The sequence below is a fragment of the Meleagris gallopavo genome, chromosome 3, assembly GCF_000146605.3.
Source record: "Meleagris gallopavo isolate NT-WF06-2002-E0010 breed Aviagen turkey brand Nicholas breeding stock chromosome 3, Turkey_5.1, whole genome shotgun sequence".
NCBI lineage: Eukaryota > Metazoa > Chordata > Aves > Galliformes > Phasianidae > Meleagris > Meleagris gallopavo.
In genome coordinates this window covers 73,063,129-73,084,879 of record NC_015013.2, presented here as the reverse complement: position 1 = coordinate 73,084,879, position 21,751 = coordinate 73,063,129, and the positions used below count along the sequence as shown (strand labels likewise).

Sequence of the window (21,751 nt, the reverse complement as noted above, 5' to 3'; positions counted from 1 at the left end):
AGACGCCAACCCATGCTGAGATTATAACCCGAGCTTCCTGAGTAGGAATAAACTGATTGCGCTGTAATAAAGCTATCCTGTTTTTAGGATATTTTCCTGTTCCAAGGCCAACTGCCCTAAAAACACAGTTCTGCCTTCAGGTGAACAGAAGCAGCAGCAGTAGAAAATAAAAAGCTTTATCCAGATTTTTACACAGGGAAAATTCTTGGCTATCACCACATAGAACTTAACTACGAAGTTTGATTTCGAATAATGAGTTACATAAATACAGGAAAAAAACCACCTGCAGAAAAATATATAATGTATAAAACATGCTCAAAAGAGATAATATTAAACAGAAAAATATAACAATATTTATCTCTACAATATTAAACATTAAATGTTATTCTGTACGATATTAAATAAAACAACAGCTCCTTAATATGCCCATTTGCACTACGCACCCAATCCCCTCTGAGCAACGGATCACCACCTTGCCCTGCTGTGGGATCCTTCAACATTCACAAGGCTCCTAATCTTCTCCTGTGACTGACTGAGAAATCACACTCCCAGCTGCAGAACGCTTCTGTAGTGTAGCCTTAGAGCTGTCACTGTCTCCTGTCAGTGTATAAAACCTCTCTGGTACAGCCAGAGACTACCACTTTTCCCTTCCCATGAAAACTCAAATTAAAAAAAATAAGGCGGTTTATAGTGAGGTAAACATTTAATCTGTTGGTACTACTACTAGTTTTGCTACTAGCAGTAAATACATTATAAGTCTATAAAGTATTTTCTGTGCCCCCACCACAATCCCTTCCTTTTGGTTAGGATTATCTATTACTTTGACACTGCTTTTTCCCTTTAAACACCCCTTATGTTTTGGGCTGCAATAGTTATTCCACCGTGGAACAATCTCAATTTTCAGCAGTCAGTAATAATCAGATACCACAAATGACGACATTTAAAAACAAAACCAGCAATGTAACATTTCTTCTAGGAGTTTGCTTTATTTCTTTTTGAGGTGTTGTAGCTTTAGGACTGATTTTGTTAAACTACACTCAATTTTAAATATTTGCTACAAAACGGAATATCTGCCCAATTTCTTTTTTTTTTTCCTATGCATGTCGAGGCTTTGGCTGAATAATGAAAATAACTGCTTATTTTGTTTACTGAGTAATGACATACACCTCAGCTCTTTCAGCTTCATTTAACAAATTTATCGATGGCACTATTCACGTACTTATTTAATTTTGATTACATTTATATTTGTACTGCAGCTTATGAAGTAAATTAAATACTATTATTATACTATAAATTAAAATTGAACTAGAATAAAGAGATGTGAAAGAAAAGTCATGTCTTCCAAGAGAAATTGCTCTTTAGAAACACATAGCTGCCTTTTAGCTGACTTTGGAAAAAAAAGCTTCCATACATCTTCAACTAATAGAAGCTATAAAAAACCCTTTGTAATATTGGAACCAGTTGAGAAACCACAAGCATTCAAATGCAGGAAATCATGATTTTATAACATTTTAATGTGATCTACTCTTGGGAAACAAAGTTAACCAAGCCCTATTTCTGTACAGGAAATATTCCACTGTACAGTTGTAATACATTGTGGTGAGGGGTACAGCTGCAAATTTTTCACCTGTAATGCCCCACTGGTATTGTGGCTTACTGAATTGCATCAAGATTGCCTTCCTGTCCGGAAAGCCCTCTAAGTACAAACAAGACTCTAAGCCCAGGTTTTATTTTCCCTTGGTATCAGAATATGGTAATTTAAGAGCCCTGAGAAATGCTTTTTAACCTTTTAGAAGAAATATGTAGCATTCTTTTATTAGGAACTCTGTTCTTTGCCTTTTTAAAACAACATGTGACCAACTTATCTTATCAATTTATCAGGCTAGCAGGTTCAGAACAAATGCAGGTGTGTATAGTAATGTAATCTGTCACAGATACTGACTTTTTCATTATAGAAAAATTACTCTAAACACACTAACAGCTTTTGTTAAGAGCGCGGAGAGCAGTGCTACACTATAATTGAGAAGAGTTCCGCAGGATTTTTTAAACAAGAAAATGTATGCACTCTTATAAGTTACAAACCCCTTTTTTTCATTCATCTCAACACTAAGTCTATATGAAGATTGCTCATTTTTCCAAAAGCAAAAACAACAGCATTTCACTTAATCTCCTGAGACCTTGGTTATTTTCTTAATTTATTGTTGCAAATATTGATAAACAAGTTTATATTGATAGGAGATCTTACATTAAAGACTTAGCTACTTGCACTGTTTTTTTTATTCTCTTTCCCTGATATAGGAACAATCCTTCACATTTTATTTAAGACTTTCATTTTCTGGGTTTCAGTATTTGTTAACAATGTAAGCACTATACTGTTGAAACGCAGTCACCTCTGGGACTGAGGGTAGCAACCTATTAATACATGAAGCACTGTGTAATTTTAAGTAAATGGGATATTTTGACCACATATTCTCACCACAGTGAAGCCTGATTCCTACAAAAAGTGCCACAAAATCACCGTACAGCAGAAAGGACGTCGGTTTGCAAAATTTCATAAATCAGACTTACAAACTCTGAAAAGTACAAAACACAATGAGAGTGTAAATCTGTCATTAGGATAATCTGATGGTTTCGTCAGTCTTCTGGCACCCAACAGAATTTTCACTAGCTCAATAACCCCAAAGGGTAAATTTCAGTGTGATGCACAGGCAAATTATGCACAACTTCCATTAACATTCCCAACAAGTTACGCTTAACTCCCTGCAGACTGCGCCGAAACCACAGTCCAAGCAACACAGTCTCATCTTGATGCAGCGAACACGAAGATCACACAGCAAAATAATTAAGATTATACACACAAAATACAGTAACAAAATAGTAAAGTCTGAGCTAATCCTACTCCCAGGCAAGGAAGTTCACAAATAATGTTTAAAGCTGGAATTCCTAAAGAGAACAGGCTCTGTTTCAACATCTGCTTAAGACTCAGTGCACAACACTGCAACTTCTTTAGCCCCTACTTCCTCCCTGGAAAGAAAATGAAGACGATGTATATCATTAATAGCCAGAGCCTTATTGTTCAAAAACATCCAAAAATGTGCAAAATTTTGCCAGTATCACAATACTTACACGCAAATCATCTGAAGGGTAATCAGTTCAGGCTAAAAGCCAGTCTTCAGCCCTCTTAAATAGAGCGGATGTTTACATAATGACCTGCATTCATTTTGGTACGTGTGTATGCGTATAAACATCGAGTTAAGTGATGGGAAAAGAATTTCCTACATTATAATGAAAGGCAAGTTCTACTTCATGGTCAGATATGCTCAATAATTCTACTGCGTTGTTTCATTTCAAGTTTGCTGCAATTCTTCACATAGTAGCGATATCAGAAAAACACTCTACACTAATACACTCATTTCAAATAATACCAAAAGGAAGAATAAATGTGAAACGTTTTAAAAAGCAGAATCTCGGATGAAGTACTGCACTGACTTCCAAGCAGTTCCCAACAGTCATACAAACTATTTCACCATTCATTTTAAGAGTCTGATTGTTTAAAGATGATACAACTGCATGACAGTAGATACAAAAATTTGCAACCACATACATCGATAAGCATGGCTGAACTTTACAGCGTACTTCTGCAATAAGTGTGAACTTCAGTCACTAACCTGTCATACACAAATTATCTGGATTTCCAAAATAGACGTTGCTTTGGAAATGTAAGAAATGAATCAAAGATAAATAAAAGTTGTGGTTTTCCAAAAAGCTCCTTTCCCAGATACTCAAATGCCCAGCTGAATATTGTAGCCCCAACAGGGAATGAAATGCAAAAAGGAAGCAGAGCCAGCCAAAAATGAGGTATTCTCTGTCAAAAGGGAAAATGAATGTCTTTGACGTTGATCGTAATTCTTTTCCTGTTGACTGTCATGTCAAATCTTTCCTGGAATAATGACTTACAGTAGGTCTAATGTCAGTCATTCTTAAGCCCTTGCTTCCTTAAGCCACTGTTTAAACAACCACGAGGTGTTAGAAAATGACTGTTTATTGGCTGACAATGTTGAAAAAATCAGGCTCCAGACCATAGACTTCGCAAATGTTTTACTTACATTCCGTAAGTGTGTAATGCAGAGCAACAGACAATTTTTTGAATCCTCACCATTCAAAGGTGGAAATATTTTATGTTCTCTTCACTATCCCAGCAAATATCCAAGTGAATTGTACCAGAGAGGGTTTATTTATCTAGTCCTTCTTTATTAAATTTCAGTTAAGCCCTCTCAACAATACTCACTTCCCTACTTTCCCCCTGTAGGTCATAAGATCTCGTTAATGTAATCACCACTTTACTAAATCAGGAGTAAGTGCTCTCTTTATTAGGACACTACATAAAGAAGAAAGGCCAAAAAAGGTACCTTTGGGACACAACCATTTTTTTATCTGCTTTTATAATGCTGACTATAGCACTGCATGCACTTGCATGCAATAGGAATCCTGGTAGGTACAAATATAAAACCCTGACAGGTTTATAGCTCGGTTGATATTTTGACTTCATATGGAGAAAAGAATAAACACCATAGATTATCTTCCTTTTATCTTGTGAGCATTAACACCTTGTATCTTTCACTGGATAGCAATTCAGGAGAAAGAATTTTAAGTCAGTACTGGTGATGCAGCTTAAATAAATCAGAGAGCTCAGAATTCAGAATATTACACATGATGTGATCGCTTCCATGAGATGAATCTGCTCTTCTCCACGTGGCCACTTGTGTAAATGCTACTGTCTACAATACAGAGCTTTTTGTTTGAGCTATGGGACAGTGTCAGCAATATCGCTTACTGGGAAGATAACTCTACTACAATGAAATGAAAAATACTGAACATCTCTGTAAAACTTCACTAGCTAGAAGAATCCCCCAGCTGTAGAGGAAATAATTTGTGTGTCTTGTTCACCTGTTTGCAAAGAAAAGCCAAATACTGCCTTGTTAGCAGACAAATTGCTTTCTTATCTTAGTGAACCCAACCAACTTCAATTTTTGCTCCCTCTCCTGTTAACACAAACTTGTCAAGGTTGTTTCTGGTGGAGATAAATGATAGAAAAAAAGTTGCTTAGTGGAAATCAGAGTAGATTATTATTAAAGTATTGTACAGTAAGAACTCCTCTTCAGCTTTCTAAGTAAATGTAGTCTACTTGGAGGCAAAGACAAAACTAAATCTGAGATTCTCAGTAGGTAGATTCTCTGTGAGTAGATACTAGAAGACTTTGGAAAACCAGAAGCATAGTGGAAGCATAGCTTTAAGCCTCAAAGAACAAACATTCATCACCACTTTCTTTGAGCTTAAATCCCTAACTGTAGCTAACTCCATATTCTATCTCTACAATTCAAAAATCACTATTGAATCACTAGGAGAATTTTGTCCAGAAACTCCCTCCTTCAAATTGTAAAAAAAAAAACAAACCCAAAACACAAAGAAATGAAGAAGGTAACTTTCCTCAGCTGTTGCAACCTAGTGGATTCAAGGAACTCTACAAGTGTCTTTTGAATTTAGCACTACATCATATTCCTGAAATGCACATTACAGTTCCTTGGTATGGTGAAGAATACAGTCCTCTTCATTATCCTTTATGTTCTGGGACAGTGGTATTACCTGCATAATAGGTATAACCCTAAACTATCCTCTGGAACTAGAAATGTTCACTTCTTCTGCACTTCAGATTTATTTATAAAAGGTATTCTGCCTGGTAGCTATAACTGTGTCCAGTCTTCAGTGAAAAAACAATTTATGGACTAGATGAGCAAGACTGAAAATAATCACCACCAGCGGATTCCAAGTTTCAGTGCTACAGAAGAAAGTGATAGCGCAAATAAAAGAACTGCTGCCCTATAACAGTGAGCTGGTTGCCTTAAAAATATAGTTTTGAGTTAAAGTGGGAAACTGAAGTACACCTCAATTAAGCCTTCACATATGAATACTTGCTGATGTATAAATATATGCATAATTCCAAAGAATTTTAACTAGAGAAATTCTACACAGGCTAATATCCTAAGTGTAACCACACTTTTAAAATTACTCATTGATTTATCTTCAATCATCAGACTTCCTCCAACCATCAATCTATGCTTTTTCTTCTCCATAGCTTTAAAAATAATCTTAGCAATGGTCAAGATCAAAAGGGTATGCCTCTACCAATATCTAAGTCTCTTGCAGCTTGACACCCTTTTCTGTAGATCTCCATTACACAAATGGTATGTTAGCGGTGGTTTAGAGGCAGTATTTATCACATTAATTGCATAAGACACAGCCTATTTGTTTTTTCTTCTTATGAGAACATTAATCTGCTTCTCTTTTGTATATTTCTTTGTCCCACATTGACCTTTACTTAGATGTTTAGCTATTTCTAGAGCTTTCTGAGCACAAATAAAAAAAATATTGGATAATGAGCAACTATCAGCAGAATTAAAACAGAAGCTGATGAAACAGTCAAAAGTTAATAGTTTTAATCGAAGAACTAGACAGACTAAAATAATAAAATAATAATTTTTTTCAGAGAGAAGGAATACTCTGCACATCTCTTTCTTGATACAGAGCTCAATATTAATTTCTTTCAATTAGGTATACAAGCAACCAAACACTTGTAAGCCCACCATTACATTGAATTTTGCTTCACTTCATTGATTTACTTTCTTCTTTAGTAAGAAGTTAGAAATCAATGCGTTGTTTAATCTGAATCTCAATTAAGCATAGTCTTGAGAAGTTATATCCAGAAAATATCTTGGCAAAGGGAGTAGGAAGAAATACCTCTCACAGTTACAAAAGTTATTTTGGAAGAAACAAGTTTCCCCTAAAAACAGTATGTGACATTTCTTCATACTGATTCAGATACTTCTACCTTATTTATTTTTAATTACTACCCATTCAGTGATAGTTTTTGTCATAATGTTTTATAAGATACTGAACTGCAAAAGTAGAATGGTTCTTGTATGTCTTCTCTGGTACAGACTATATCTTCAATCAGAAATCATCATAACTTAGTAATCACTTTATTTTGATAGGATGCTTAATGACTTTCTTCTATTTATTCTGTTTTGGAATTGCGTTGACCCACTCTACCAAAGAATAACCAAGTACAAGAGAAACTCCTGCTCTCCAGATATAAAAGCATTAGAAGTGATGCCAGATAACAGTTGAAGTATCTGAGAATTAGCTTAAAACCATTAAAAAAGGTTCAGTAGGGAAACTTAAAGTGCTTCATTAAATAGTAGCTATCTGAAAGAATGGTACATCAGACAGAGCCAAAGAACATTTCTAGCATGTGAAAACAGGACAGTGAGGCATTAGTAATTAAATGGAAAGGGGTTGCAATGTCCGGTAAACAGGAAGAAGTTCAAATCCTCTCAATCTCAGAAAATAAATACAATCCTGATGCTGTTTCTTGCAAGTGCACCTGGGATTCTCTCTCTCTGCCTTCACATGAAAAGATCAAACTATTTGAAATCTCTAAAGAGAATGTGACATGCTACTCTGTGGCAGAAACATACATTCTTTCTCTTCCTTCTATAAACAAAAGCAACAAAGTTGGGATTGTAAGCAATAATAGAAATTTGATGAGTGAAACTGCTTACTCTTGCAACAACACGAGTAAAAGGATAAGAAAATAAGCTCATGGGGTAATCTAGAAGTTGCAGTAAGGTACAGTTCGATAGAAACAATATTGTTCGTTCCAACTCCTATAATCTGAAGCTGGTGGCTTATCCCTTTCTTCACAGCAGATGACATGCAGCTTCAATATAAAAAAAAATTCCCTTTATGGTGAAGCTTTTGTAAGTTCCAAGAATTGAAAGAATAGTTATAGAGACAGAGAGACTTCTAAAATCTATTCATGATTTAAAAGCCTTGCTAAAAGAAGTATAGCAAAGACAGAAAGCTAGAGACAACATGCCTACAAAAATGCACCTTTGTCTGGATTTATGTGAAGCAAAGGATTTAGGGAGACTGGAAACACACCTGGTGACATTATGGGTCCTCATAGCATCTGAACATAAACACAATCTTCAGGAAGTTTTTAAAATATATTTTTAATATACTATGATATCATTATTGTTTTTAAATTTAGTTCCCTTATCAAAAAAACTGAAGTATTTGGTTTGCAGATGTTCCACTACTGTTTCATGTCAAGAAGTATATGAAAGCATTGTTTTATATTTTTCCTGTTTATATTTTGTGAATTTTCCACACACAATAAATATGCTGTATATTAAAAAAAAAATAGAGATATATTCATCCAGGGAAAAAAGAGAGCTGATGAAAAATCTCCTGATTCATTTAAATCATCACCATAAGTTTGAGATGTGTATTCAGTAGATGTAGTTTACTTAATCAATTTGAAAATTGATTCTATTACTTATTTCCCCATCTATTCTTTTTTAATAAAAAGTGCATCCTGTACATGTTTTAAAAGGCTGTTTATTGACCTTGTGCAGAGCTGTTCTGTGCGTGTTTGCCATTTCTAAAATGTGATAAATCACCAAGCAACAGTTACTACCATCATTAATAGCCCACCATGAAAATGTAGGCATTGCTACACTCCATCTACCCAGGAGCACAGTTTTTGAGTAGATATGTTAGTCAAGATCACAGATGTGACACTGTGCTCTAACTTGGCTGACACCTTTAATCTCTTTCCTTGTAATTGAAAACCCAAGGTGTTAATATAAGACTCCATTATAATTAATTCATCATAAAATGGACAGATCTTAAGAACAGAGTCTGCCACAGTAAAAAGCACAATGGAGGGAAGCTATATAGGGATGCTTGACTAAAAACTTAAAACAATAGTGGTGGAAACAGTTCACTGTAGTTAATGTATAGGATTAAATGCAATATTGAAAAGTTATGTGAAGACCAGTAGAAGTTTACTCAATCCAAATTGGCAGCAGAGCACCGTGTGAGACAATTATAGAAGAAATGACAGAAGATTCCAACTGTGTTCTTTTCACTCAGCACAAAGGGGCTAAACATGACTGCTACTCTTAAGTCTACTCATATGTACAGTAGAATCCCCATTGATGCCCATTTGAAGATCTGATACTTTCCTTGTACAGGAGCATATTACAAATCACATACACTATGCTTATGATGTCTGTAATCTATAACAGGAGCATAAAGCAATTACACCAAAAACTTGGTGTGCTACACTCTGGAAATACCATCCTGAAAAAAGGTAAATTGCTGGTTTTCATAGCAACGTAATAGAGTCACCAAGAAAGCATACAATAACAATTTTGATCTTTGATACAAACCTCATGCCAGGTAGAGCTGATCTTTACTTCCATTGAATTTTAATTTTCATATAACTGAAAGGACATACGGCTGTCTAGAGGGCAAAGAAATTGGCAGGACACATATATGATCTCACTAGCACTATGTGCACTGTAACAACATAATACCATTTATCTGAAGAAGATAATACTTCTTATCCGTAACTCGAAGCATATTGGTGCATAATTCAATTTTAAATGCAATTTTGGAAGTCATAGCAACAATAAAATATGATTCGACATTTCTGAACAAATAGGAGGAATTGGGAGATACTTAATTTCCTTGACTCACAACACCATTCTGACCAACAAGCAGATTCAATTGAAAAAAATAAAAAAAGAGATCCAATTTGGAATACAATAAGAAAACAAAGATCAACAGAATTGAAATTTAGCAAAAATTAAATAAGGCATGCAAAGAGTAAATGAATTTATAAACATGAATTTCACAAGACAATAGACAGTGTAATAACTGTTTTGGAAAGCAAAAATTCTCAGAGGTAAGGATAAGGCCTATCCTTGAGGCACAGAATCACCAGTTTGCAGTACTCAGCTCTCCTTTGTAGGGCATTTCCATGATCTCACAAGTCAAATGGGTCTGCCCAATTCAACCCCCTCAAAGCAAAATATGAGTAATTAGATCCTTTCTCTGACTCTCGAGCATCTTCTTAGAAGAAGTACAGCCATCCACAATCAGAGAAAGGAGAGAATGGCAGTACTAGAGATCTTAGGTCAATGATTCCATGCATCTTGGCAATTTGAGACCAAGCCTGTCTTTGCATTTGTTTCACTTTCAAATGAAACAAGGTCTTTACATAAAGACTGATGGATGAAAGCATACGAAGCTAGAATAAAAACTTGGTATTCTTGGCAAACCAGACTGATAAAGCTTGATAGGTCATGAAAAAGCTTTGCAGATTAGTGGTTAAAATGTTTGCATGAGTAGTTTTAAAAGTAAAGATGTGCACAAGCTGTAAATTTACCTCCTATTGATTTTATAGAGCTCCTGACATCCGTTTTGTGCTCATTTTTAATAAACACAAGCTTGAAGACATTCACTTTACAGCAGTTATGTTTTCTGTTGTTAACAAGAGAAGAAAAGTTTCATTACCCACCTGAAGAACATCACCAAGGTCAGCAGTGCTGATATCAGGGTCTTCAGTGGTATTAAAAGGAACAGGATTAATTCTTACGAGAGTGAGCACCCTGGGCTCTGGATATCTCCATAACATCATTCCCGGGCTATCCTCAGTTTCATTGTAAAACACAACTTCATAAGCACCAGGCAGTTTTTGTGCTTCTGTCAAATGAAACAAAGGTATAATCTGTCTTATAATTTCTAAAAAGAAACATGCTATTTTATGAGACCAAAGCAGTTAAAAATAAACTCCTCAGGATCAAAAGGAGAGAATATAAAAATGCAATTTCCCTGACTTTTAAAAGATTACAGTTTAAATGGAAAGAAATAAAAAAACTTGTTTTTTTTTTTCATTCTAGCAGATGGCTTTTCAGCTGCTTAAAAAAAAAAAAGAATTCATTGTAAGAGGCAAGTTTTCTTTAATAGGATACTACTGTATTTATTATATAATCAAAAAAAGGAGAGTAATAATATTCTTTTTACCTGCATCTTGTATATACTGGAACAAGCCTGTTCTCAGATCATCTGAGGAATGCTCTGTTTTTGAGGGCTGATTTCTTTCCATAGAGAAAGAAGAGCGATACCTCCGTTCGGACATGAATGCCTCTGCACTGCCAGTTTTAGTAAGGTATTCCCAAACAAGCTCCTGGAGAAGAACTAAACAGTTCAAATGCTCCTGACCCCAGAAAACCTTTACAGAAAAAAAAACAAACCAAAACAAAACAAAAAATGATTACCTACAGTTGTTTCTGAAGGAAAAGAAGAGAAGAAAAAAGAACATTATATTGCTTTCAGTGTACTCTAGTTTTAATTACTTGCACATATCCTAAATGTGAAAATAAAGGAACAACAAGAAACCTGTACAAAATCATTTTAGCTAATTTCTTCTTCTCATCATTCTGAAAGAAGTGTTAATTCTTGACGCTTACAACTGAGACAGTTGCTGGAGAGGAGCACAGAGCTGCCAAGCGATACGCAAACACACACAGCCGAGTGCAGTGCGTACTGCGAGGACTACTCACCACTCTTCCAATTTAAAATAGGACCAAAAAAGTTAAAGATTCAGAGTTTAAATTGTACAAAGAGCTGATTGGAACTCTGGAACACATTAGAAACTGAAGAAACGACATAGCAAAAAGACCAGAAAGACACACCCGAGATCATCTCAAGCAAACACTGACTATATGCAGAATGCAAATTGGATGTGCTGCAAGTTCCGAGAGCACGGCCTGAAGTTTAATAAAACCCACAGAAATTAAACAAAAATACATCTATGCAAAGCCAAAATTCAAAATGCAGACGACTCATATGCTGTGCAGCAAAAGGCAAGCAGACATTCCTTTCCCAGCACCGAAAAGCAGCGTTGCTTTTCTTAAATCCACCTCCAGTCTGAAAGGATCACGCTATGTCCTTTAGTCCTTGCGCAGAAGCAGGCCCAGGAGAAACAGAGGAGCAACTTTAAATGGAAATTAATGAAGAAATTTAGAACCAACGTGGGACCATCAGACAGCAACTTAGAAGTTCATAGTAAGGACGGGAGGAGAGCAAACAAGTCAAGTCTGCACATAAAGAGCAGTGCAAATTTTGCCAGTGGGGAACATCCATTTTCAAATACAAAAAAAAAAACACAACCAAAATGAGAGGACTTTTAAAGTGACTGCAATACAGCTGTGAAGAAGGGCGCTTTTTGTTCCTCTGCCTCGATGTGTAAGCCCATGGAACAAACCAAGGCCACCTGCAAACAGCTGCAGCCAGGGGAGAGCTGAACGGGCAGGTCCCCACAGGTATCCCTGAGCCCAGTGCACCTCTGCTGCAATGTCCAGAGCTGCTCCGAGCTCAGCTCCTCCACCTCAGAGGAGCTCCATCACCCGCTGGGGGAGCCCAGCATCCTCAGGTGTCTGCAGATGGAGAAGAGATGAATGCTTTTTTCCATTCAGATTTATTCATGTTATTTTTAAGGCAGCTGGAACTCCAGAGCAGGGAACTCCTAATACAAGAGTAATAATACTGATTACCAATACCCCTACTGATTCACTACTGATTCACTACTAAGGCATCGATTTCACATCAGTTCTCTTTGCTCTGTTGTAATACAAATTAACAGGAGTGGAATATATCTAGATGAGGTAAAATTCATTCGAAACAGAGCAGCTGATGCTTTTGTCAACAATCTCCAATCTATTCTGCTGCACTAAATATTTTTTTTTTCTAGAAAAGCTAATTACTACAGAACACAGTATAATAATAAATGACTTTCTCAGATTTATAGATATTTTTGAGGTCTTTGTAAAAAAAAAACCCAAATTTATAAAAACAAAACAAAAACCCACAAACACCATAACATCCTTCTAGTAATAACACACAGAGGTGGTCAGCCAACCTGCGAACAACAAATCAAAAAGAAGCAGAAAAACAAACTCACTTTATTCATTACACTATATACACTAAATTTATATTACTCAATTATCCCTATTCAATGTGCTGTGGTTTTACGAACTTCTGATGTTGATTCTGGGAAAAGGTCTAATTATACAACTAAATGTCAAGATTTCCTTTTTTGTGTTTTATATGCTTGATTTATACATTTATTTTAAAACATTTGGTGTGTATAGATACTACAATAAAAATAATTAAAACAAGACACGTCTTAAAGCCCACTTGTTTAAGTCCCACAGAATCTATGTTTCCTTTCAAGAACTCCCATGCTTCTTGGACTGGTTTCAAGTTATGGGCACTTCCAAAAAAGAGAGGACAGTACGGAAAACTGAGTCTTAATTACTACAAACAAGGTTTATAATTGCTCCCCTGAGAAATTCGTGTAAGTTTAAAAAGAAAGGATATGCATTTCATAAGATTACCCCGAGGCATTACAGACACATAGCTCACGGATGGACAAACACACACATCAGAACAGGGTCCTTAATATTAAGTGTTAGTAATCTGATCCAGTACTTTAGAGGAACACACACATACAGCTACAATGCATAGCTTAAGCAGTATTAAAAAAAAAAAAGTCAAAAAAAAACACATTGTACACAATTTTTCAATCTTCAGTTTTGATAAAAGAAGACTTACTTTAAAGGGTAAAAATAAAGAAATCAAAAATTCAAACTAACCAACCAGAAACCCCCAACCAAACAAGATCTTGTTATCTGCAAAGTTTTTTACAGGCTTCTGTGCAATTTATTTGTAAAATCTCTATCACTCAAAGCCAGTCAAAATTCAATATCAGATCCACAAGCATCACATACAGACCTGCAGCAGTCCTCCTCTCAAATCAATGTACATTTTTGGAATAGATTGCTCTGGACCAGGATCACCGCTGTGCTTACACCACTTGGCTTCCACGGTAACCGAGCAGCAAAAAGGGCCGATCAAAGACCTGGTTCTTTCTTTGAGACTTGTTTTAAGCAGGAAATCTTTTATGTCCAGGACAAAACATGATCCATGGATTCCTGAAAAGAGAGACAGAGACTTTATCCTGCTGGTAGTTAGTCTCCCCAGATTTTTGTCATTGCCGTCTGGATTCGCTTTAGGTTGAGATTGTGAATGTGCACCAGTAAGAAGTTTCTCACATAAGCAGCCCCACAACATCCATGGAATTATTTGTGTGGACAACTGCTCTCTGGACCAAGGAAGAGATTCACAGTTGGACAAGAGAACACGAGACTCTTTTTTCAGCTTGCTCTTACAGCATTATTGCATATACTTTATGCACTGTTGCAGTTATGGAGCAGGTATGTTTCAAGCACATTCCTTACAAAGAACTATTTGCCAAAACATTATGACTTTTTACATGTGTGAGCATTTTAAGGTTTATGAGAAGAGACATTTTTTTCATTAAACTGTGACATTTTTTCAAAAGAGTGTCCGAAGAACAAGAACAGCTGCTTCACTTGATTATATTTTAACCTGATACAAAATACTTATTTTGAATGATTCTCTTTGCTTTAGTTCAGGTTACTTATTAAGTACTGCTTTGCTAGACTTCGGAGCGCTTAGCGGGAGAATAAAGGTAATGTTTGAATTCAAATAATTCAAAGCCATTACTGTAACTCAAAATATATAACATGTGTTTACCTAAAAACAATCTAAACTGTTCACATTATAACCATCTGCAGTTTACAGAGCTTTATAAAACATAAAAAAGACAATGGCAGGTTAGATTTATGATTGACCTTATGTCCTCACATTAAAGACAAACGTTTTCAGGAAAGAAACACCTAGAATTTTCACATCTCTAGTGAACTTAAATTACTGCAATCACAATTTAATAAAACAAACCATACTTACTATCCCTGTAATGCTTAAATATATTTGCATGAGAAGTACTACAACTGAGGTTGGGTTAATTTTTTTCTTCTGGTGCTTATAGTTGAATATTGAATATGGCCATACTTCATAATGCCCATGGGTTACTTCTCTAAAGAAACTCAATACTTACAAAAGGTGAATGATTGAAAAACACCTAAGGTTTACATACAGTTATGTCATGGGACAGTTTCATTTAATATTTTCAAACCTTTGCAGGTAGAAAAGACCCCCAAAATAATTCAAAACTCTGTTTTGAATACATACAATAAAACTTCTCCAATGAATCTTTGAGAATCCAGAGGAAGATGACTGCATCCCGGCAGATATGATTCCATAATACCAAGACATATTTTATACAATGGAAGGAAATACACTGTGTTTCATTTTTTTCCTATTACTCCAGCATCCAACTAAGAACATGGTTCACATTCACAATAGCTGCAACTGCACTGAACTGTACTTGAGTAGAAATCACAAATGAGAAGAATAAGTGTTGAGTTGTTTGAGATTTAGTAAAATTGACATGGCCTTGATTGAACACTTGCCTCATGCCAATCAAAGAAGGCTGTTGTCATGAATTGTAAAGGGGTGACAGCCCTGGGTTCTTCAGGCAGGCTTCTGAGTGCCTGGGCCTGGTCTTATCTGTAACAGGCTTACATGTCAGAAACCATTCAGAGTTTGTTTTTTTTTTACAGCAATCTCCAGTGATAATTAAGAATGCAAACATCAACATTCTGTGATGCCTCTCCTTTTGGTCTGAGTTTGGACTTTATTCTGCAAAACTGGTGAACATTATCAACCTCACATAGAGTCTTATGCCAAGAAAAAGGCGTTTTTATGAAACTGCTATGCTCAGACTGGTTATTTTTAGAGGCATTACAGTATTTGGAAATTCGTTTTTTTATAAAGTCTACATGAAACTTTGGTTTTAAAGAGGAGAAATTCTCAGCAACTAATGCACAATTCTGCAATATATAGAAATGTTCTATAGTTTTACTGGAGTATATGCCAAGTTGCAGAAATAACAAAAGGGAAAAAGGCATGCCAGAATACAAGTGGTTTTATTTATGTTTTCTTTCACTGGGGTTACACTTGGAAGGATTACGTTTTGCAGTCTTCTGCAGTACAAAGAAAACACAATATCCAACAGCTTTACTACAAAACTGAGCATTCAGCACATAATCCTGCTGTTTGAAAATCAGCAGCGCATTTCTCAAACACTGTGTAAACAACTAAGAAATGAAGACACAATTAAGATGAAGTTAGTAAATTCTGAACTAATACACAATACAAACACCTCCGCAGCCTGAATTCTACAAATTTCAGGTAAAGCTCACAGACCCAGTGAGAGATTTCTTTTCTCACTGGGTTAAGATTGTTCTTCATAGCAGTACTACCTACTTGTATTTTGGAGAACAAAGTGAATCTTAGTATAAAATTTTCTGCACTCTTAATGGAAAAAAAATTAAAATAGGATCATAGAATCACCAAGGTTGGAAAAGACCTCCAAGATCATCCAGTCCAAATGTCCAGCAACCACCAGTATTTCTCCACTCAACTGTGTCCCTTAGTACAACATCTAAATAGTTCTTGAGCACCTCCAGGGATGCTGACTCAAGCACCACCCTGGGCAGCCTGTTCCAGTGCTTGACCACTCTTTCAGAGAAAAGCATTTATTTTCCTAATAAAAAAAATAAATAAATGAATGCAGAGAGCATTGAGATGAGTTTGCACAAACTGATGCGAATGCACAGCCCCTAAAAAGCAATAGGAAACAAAGAAATCTTTGGGTATAGGGAAAGCTTCAATGGGGTACCACAAACCAGGACAGAAATCCGAGAAGGATGACATAAGAAAAGAAATAATCTCACATCCTAGGGGAAGGGAGTGAAGAAACATCAGTATGTGCTGGAAAGGAGCTTATTTTAGCATTGCTAAATGTCATCCTGAAATTCCAAGTATAGGCTCAGTGAGTGAAGTTGCTTTCCTAAGACTGAAACAATCATCTCAGAAAGGCAAAGACGCAAAATATTTCTCCTGCTTTTTCCCTCCAAAGCACTATTTGCAGTCAGTCCTTCCATGCGTCTCTCACAAACTTCTATTGTAAAACCGTAACTTAAGTTTAAACAGATTAAATCAAAGTCTCCATCTGAAGTGAACTTGAGATAGCATCACACAGAAGTCATATATCTTCATAAACGATTGTTGTGATATGTAGAAGTTAACTTGTTCTGTTTGGATTATTGCTGATGAACACCAACATACTTTTCAGTACGTGCAATAATTTACTTCTAGAAACAAATGGTTTCATGACTCTTAATATACTCCTCCAAGAGACTAATAAATATGAAGCACTTGCTTTAGACACTGTTTAAAGAATGCTGCAAACCCTCCATTGTCAGACCCCACCCTGACCCACAGCAGCACCTCAACATACTGCCATTCTAACTGAGCAAAGCACAGCTTCTGTCGGGCTTCTTTCTGTCTCAGTACAGCTTTCCTTATAATGACATGTACTCAAAAGGTATATCCAGATATTTTTACACAGCTGGGAATAATGTAGGAGGGTTTGAAAAACACCGGGATTAGGAATCACCTTGCACAGAAATTACACTTAGAGGTCATCAGAAGAGAATAATGAAGAAAATTTACTAAAAGACAACATTTGGTTTGACATTATGACAGCCTTCTTTGTCAGTCAGTAAAGACTTAATTTATGCTAATATAAAGATGTTTCATAGAATTTGAGTGCTGCAACATAAACACATTGGAGTTACCATCAGTAAGAGATGTTTATTGAAAAAAGATATTGATTTAACCATGTTAAACTGCCCTCTGTGTAAATCTCTTTGTATGCATGTACAGAAACCCAGAGCGGCCTGTTGAGAAGGATGCAGTGAATACACTGAAACAACCACGGCTTACAGTAACAATCAGCGCGTAGGCAAAAAAGGTGTTTAGAATGAACTCTGTTATTTTTCATGGTTCACAGACAAAGGCAGAGACGATGTTTAGATATTAACTATGGGCACTTTATTTTACATTTTGAATTGCTGATATTTGAATTGACTCCAAATAAAACAAGTAGAAATGCAGCAGGAGTTTTTTTTTCTTTTGTAATGCACTCCACTACTCTTCCTTAGGTAGCTGTAAATCCTGTTTGGTTCTCTGCACTGCCACCTAATACAACATAGAGCATTATTTTAATTGGAAATTTCTACATGGGAAAAGAGTTTTAAGAAAACAGAACCACGCGTAATAAATAGAACAAATTACACTGGACTGTGGACAAGCTACATTTCGAAAAGTCTTTTGGAAAACAGTCACAGCTTTGCTACAAATCTTCTCTCTGGGAAAAAAAATTGCTTTTACCAGTTTGAGTCAGCTCAGGAGCAACATTGTGACCCAGACTCCGAACCTGTGGTGCGGGTTCAGACCAGGAGAGATGCATGTGTGCCATGGGGTCAGCAACAACGCGGCACACTGGTATACTCCACGGTTGGACAGCACAGACAGCATCTGGCTGCTGAAGGGTAATGAGCAAGCAGCTCTCCATAGTACCTTCTACTTTAATGTCACACATTACAACGGTAATGATCTGTGATATTTGCTTTGGAACATTCATTCTTCATATTTGCATTTAGTATCTATGTTACAATTGCTGCAGATACTAAGGCAGCTATGATTACATAAACATATGTGTATTAGGTGTAATTATCCACATGTATTATTTTCCTCTTTAGAAAACTTGAGATACCTCACCTATTGAGTAGTTGTGCTACAGTTGCAATGCTTTGCTGACAGGTATCCTCTAAGAAGTGGCTTCTGACAAAAAATGGGGTTACAAAGCTATGGAAATAATTACAAGGGGAATACTGTCATTTGTTTAAGAAACAGCCAATTTAGTTAATCCTGGAAACAGCAGTAGCAAACAAATGGTGAGATGTAGTAAAGAACAATTTTCCAGGAGAGATTTAGTTAATAATCCACTGACCGCACTGGATTTCTCATTAGTGTCGAGCTGAATCTTATGATAGCTCATTCTCCCCATGAGAACAGTATTTACACATTACCAATTAACTATTCTTTAGTGAAAGAGAGTTGTTCAGCATTACATATGGACACATGTGGGCTCTGTAAAAACACGAGATGTGTAACACACGGTAAACAGAAAGTAATGATCTTAAACAGGCCAAATCCTTGAATTCGTCACTAATAAATGTCCCCCTGCATTCAGCAGTCCTGGCTGCTGGGAGCCTGTTTTCTTCAAATACTTCAAACACTAAAATCCAGGAACATTTATTATTTTAATCCATTACAGGCAGTGCTTGATTTAACTTTATTGGTTGTGGTGGTGGTGGTGGTGGTTATAGTGGGGGTAAAGCTATGTTCTTTTACACATCATTTCAAAAGGGCTTAATTATATTTTATAGCTCAAGCCAGGAATCCTGCTTGTTTTGTGTCTAACAAGGTTCAAATGGAGTTCAGGTCAGTGATGAATCAGAAGAAAAGTCAAAGATGGTTATCTATCTGAAATGAGCTCATCTCCCTTAAAGAATAACTGGGCAGGTACATCATGTTCATTACACTACTGAATACTAAATAGCTGAAAAATCTCAATTCACTTGTTGATCTGGTAGTTTTGGATTATGTGATGTCTGGTCAGAGAGAGTGTACTAATCTAAAGGGACTTTCAGTTTTGTTCCAGGCTGCTTTTGGTATACAATAATTTTAATATATGTGTAAACCGCTGTACTGTCCTATCCTATTTCAATTAAGTGGAGAAAAATGAATAGTAGTGAACAATGAAAAAAGTGCTCATTTCAAATTTGTCAAGCCAGCTTTCAGAACTGAGAGCTATATCAACACGAGTAATACTTAGTTCTTGTCTCATAAATATTTTACCTTTAGATATAATTAGTTTTTAGAAAAGTGACTAAACATTCTTGCTACTGCTTTACAGGTGGGCATAGAGAGGTTCTTCAATTAAAAAATGTGCTAGCCCAGCCATTAAAATGACCTCCCCAGTGTGTCAGATGAAGGTGATCTTGCTGGACACTCCTTTCCCGTTGCATCGGTTTTCAAACACATGAGTGCCTTGGTTCAACTCATAGCAGCTGCAGGAGTAACAGAGCTAGCACGAGGCCAAGTGTGGAAATACACGGGCACAGTCACCTGGAGTTCCTATGGAATTGCTTTCTCTGGGTAAGAAGTCGGTGATCTCATCCCATTAAAAATACTCTTGTCACAGAAAAAGAGGAAACGTGCTGCCAGCATGCCTGCAATTTGAGCAACCTTGTGAACTGGCCCTTAAGACCAAACAGTAGCAACTGATTGCTGCTTTCTGTACCGCACACTGCAAAATGTCCTTAAAAAGTCCTCTGGTTTGAGCTGAAATAATGGCACAAAGTGTCAAAAGTAAAAATAAAAACCTCGGCATTCATGATCTATATTTCTTAGGGAATTCTGCAGAACCAAGTACTGTGAAAATAACATACCACTGCTACGTAAAGCACTGGGATCCACGTAACGAAAGAAATCCTGGTCTCAAAAATATGCAAACACTTTCACAATAAAAGCAGAAGAGAATACAGAATCAATCATATATGTTCCGAATTGAATTTCAGTTGGAGTTTACCATTTTACCATAAGATATTTCAACCTTAAATGCAGTTCCACAACAGCAGCGCTTCAGTCAACAACCTACAACTAATTTTCTTTTTTTTTCTTCTTTTCCCCAAGTGAACATGCTGGTTCCTCAGTAGCAATTCTGAACCCTGTTACGAAGTACCAGTAGGGAATCTGACCAGGATTAATAGTGGTACTCAGTGCTGGGATTAGGTGGTGTCTTGTTTCATGGATTTTAGGCCATCTGTTCTTCCCTCCTACATTATACTTCTGCAGAACTATAAACGCACCTCCACCTCAGGGACTATAGAAAGGAATTAGAATTCTTCTGCTTTTCATTATCACAAGATTCAGTAACTCATTTCATTGTCACGATAATCCCCTTTTACTCTTTCTTTTGCGCTTGCAGGGTATGCCAAAATGACAAATAAAATCCCAGATGTTAGAGACCTGATGAGGTCTCCACCTTTTCTTGAGTGTTGGGCTTAAGCTACTTGGGACACGGTGTCAAATCTGACAGGACCCCGATGCCCACACCCAATATTCATTAAGGTTTGTTAGTGATTTGTATAGCTGTCTACAAGCTGCACTTCCACCTCAATCCTCAGTGGCCATTTAAATATTTAGTTTGTCCTCTGACTTTTACTGACAAAGAATTAATTTCCTATTGTTCAAGTGTTGGAAAGAGTTTATATTTCTTTCTAAAAGTAACAAAGGCCTTCTGGGTGTTGTAAATGGCTTGTTACTGCTGCATATTATTTTAGGTAGTCATATCTAATTTAATGTTTTATTTCCCCATGGGCTAACTTGCATATCTGCAGCATCCAAAGGCTATGACAACGCCTTAGCAGAGTTTTCTCAAGAGAGCCAGTTAACCCCAAAATCAAGTCTGGTCTTTGTTCTCCACCAATTAATAGCACCATTTATTTTTTAATATTTCAGAAAAATATCTTAAGTATGTAATTTTTTTTATGTTTAGTAAAAAGTACTTGTAATTATCATATGTACAACTAGCATTTACTTTTTCCCCTTCTTAAAATACTAAAGTAAATATATCCGCATATGGGACAAAGGGCTGGGGAACTGTATGATCTTTGGAGCACTTAATGTACACAGCTCCCTAACTTCAGGCACTGTACAGCAAGGCTTCCCTCTGTGTCCAGCCAGAGGATATTTAGGCTCCTCTGAGAGCCGTGGCTTCTTGCTGTCTGGGGAGCGTGCAGTTCTCCAGTTCTCTCCTTTATCTGCTCTGCTGGCAAGTAGATAGTGCTAATTTCAACACCAAACGTAAATTAACAGGAAGTCATATGTGTAGAATCACTTTGTTTCCTAGTATTTATTACTAAAAGTGATTTAG

General features: G+C 36.4%; 1 protein-coding gene across 7 annotated transcripts in view; it reads right to left on the bottom strand.

Moving 5' to 3' along the window:
• VPS13B (vacuolar protein sorting 13 homolog B) overlaps positions 1-21,751 on the bottom strand; it is a 416,489-nt gene that overhangs the window by 67,613 nt on the left and 327,125 nt on the right. For all 7 annotated transcript variants that reach the window (XM_010709173.3, XM_010709170.3, XM_019614165.2 and 4 more), the window contains 3 exons: positions 13,708-13,907; positions 10,936-11,143; positions 10,430-10,614 (listed from right to left, as the gene is read on the bottom strand). In XM_010709173.3, coding sequence (XP_010707475.1) covers positions 10,430-10,614; positions 10,936-11,143; positions 13,708-13,907 — 593 coding nt within the window. The remainder of the gene's footprint in view (positions 1-10,429; positions 10,615-10,935; positions 11,144-13,707; positions 13,908-21,751) is intronic.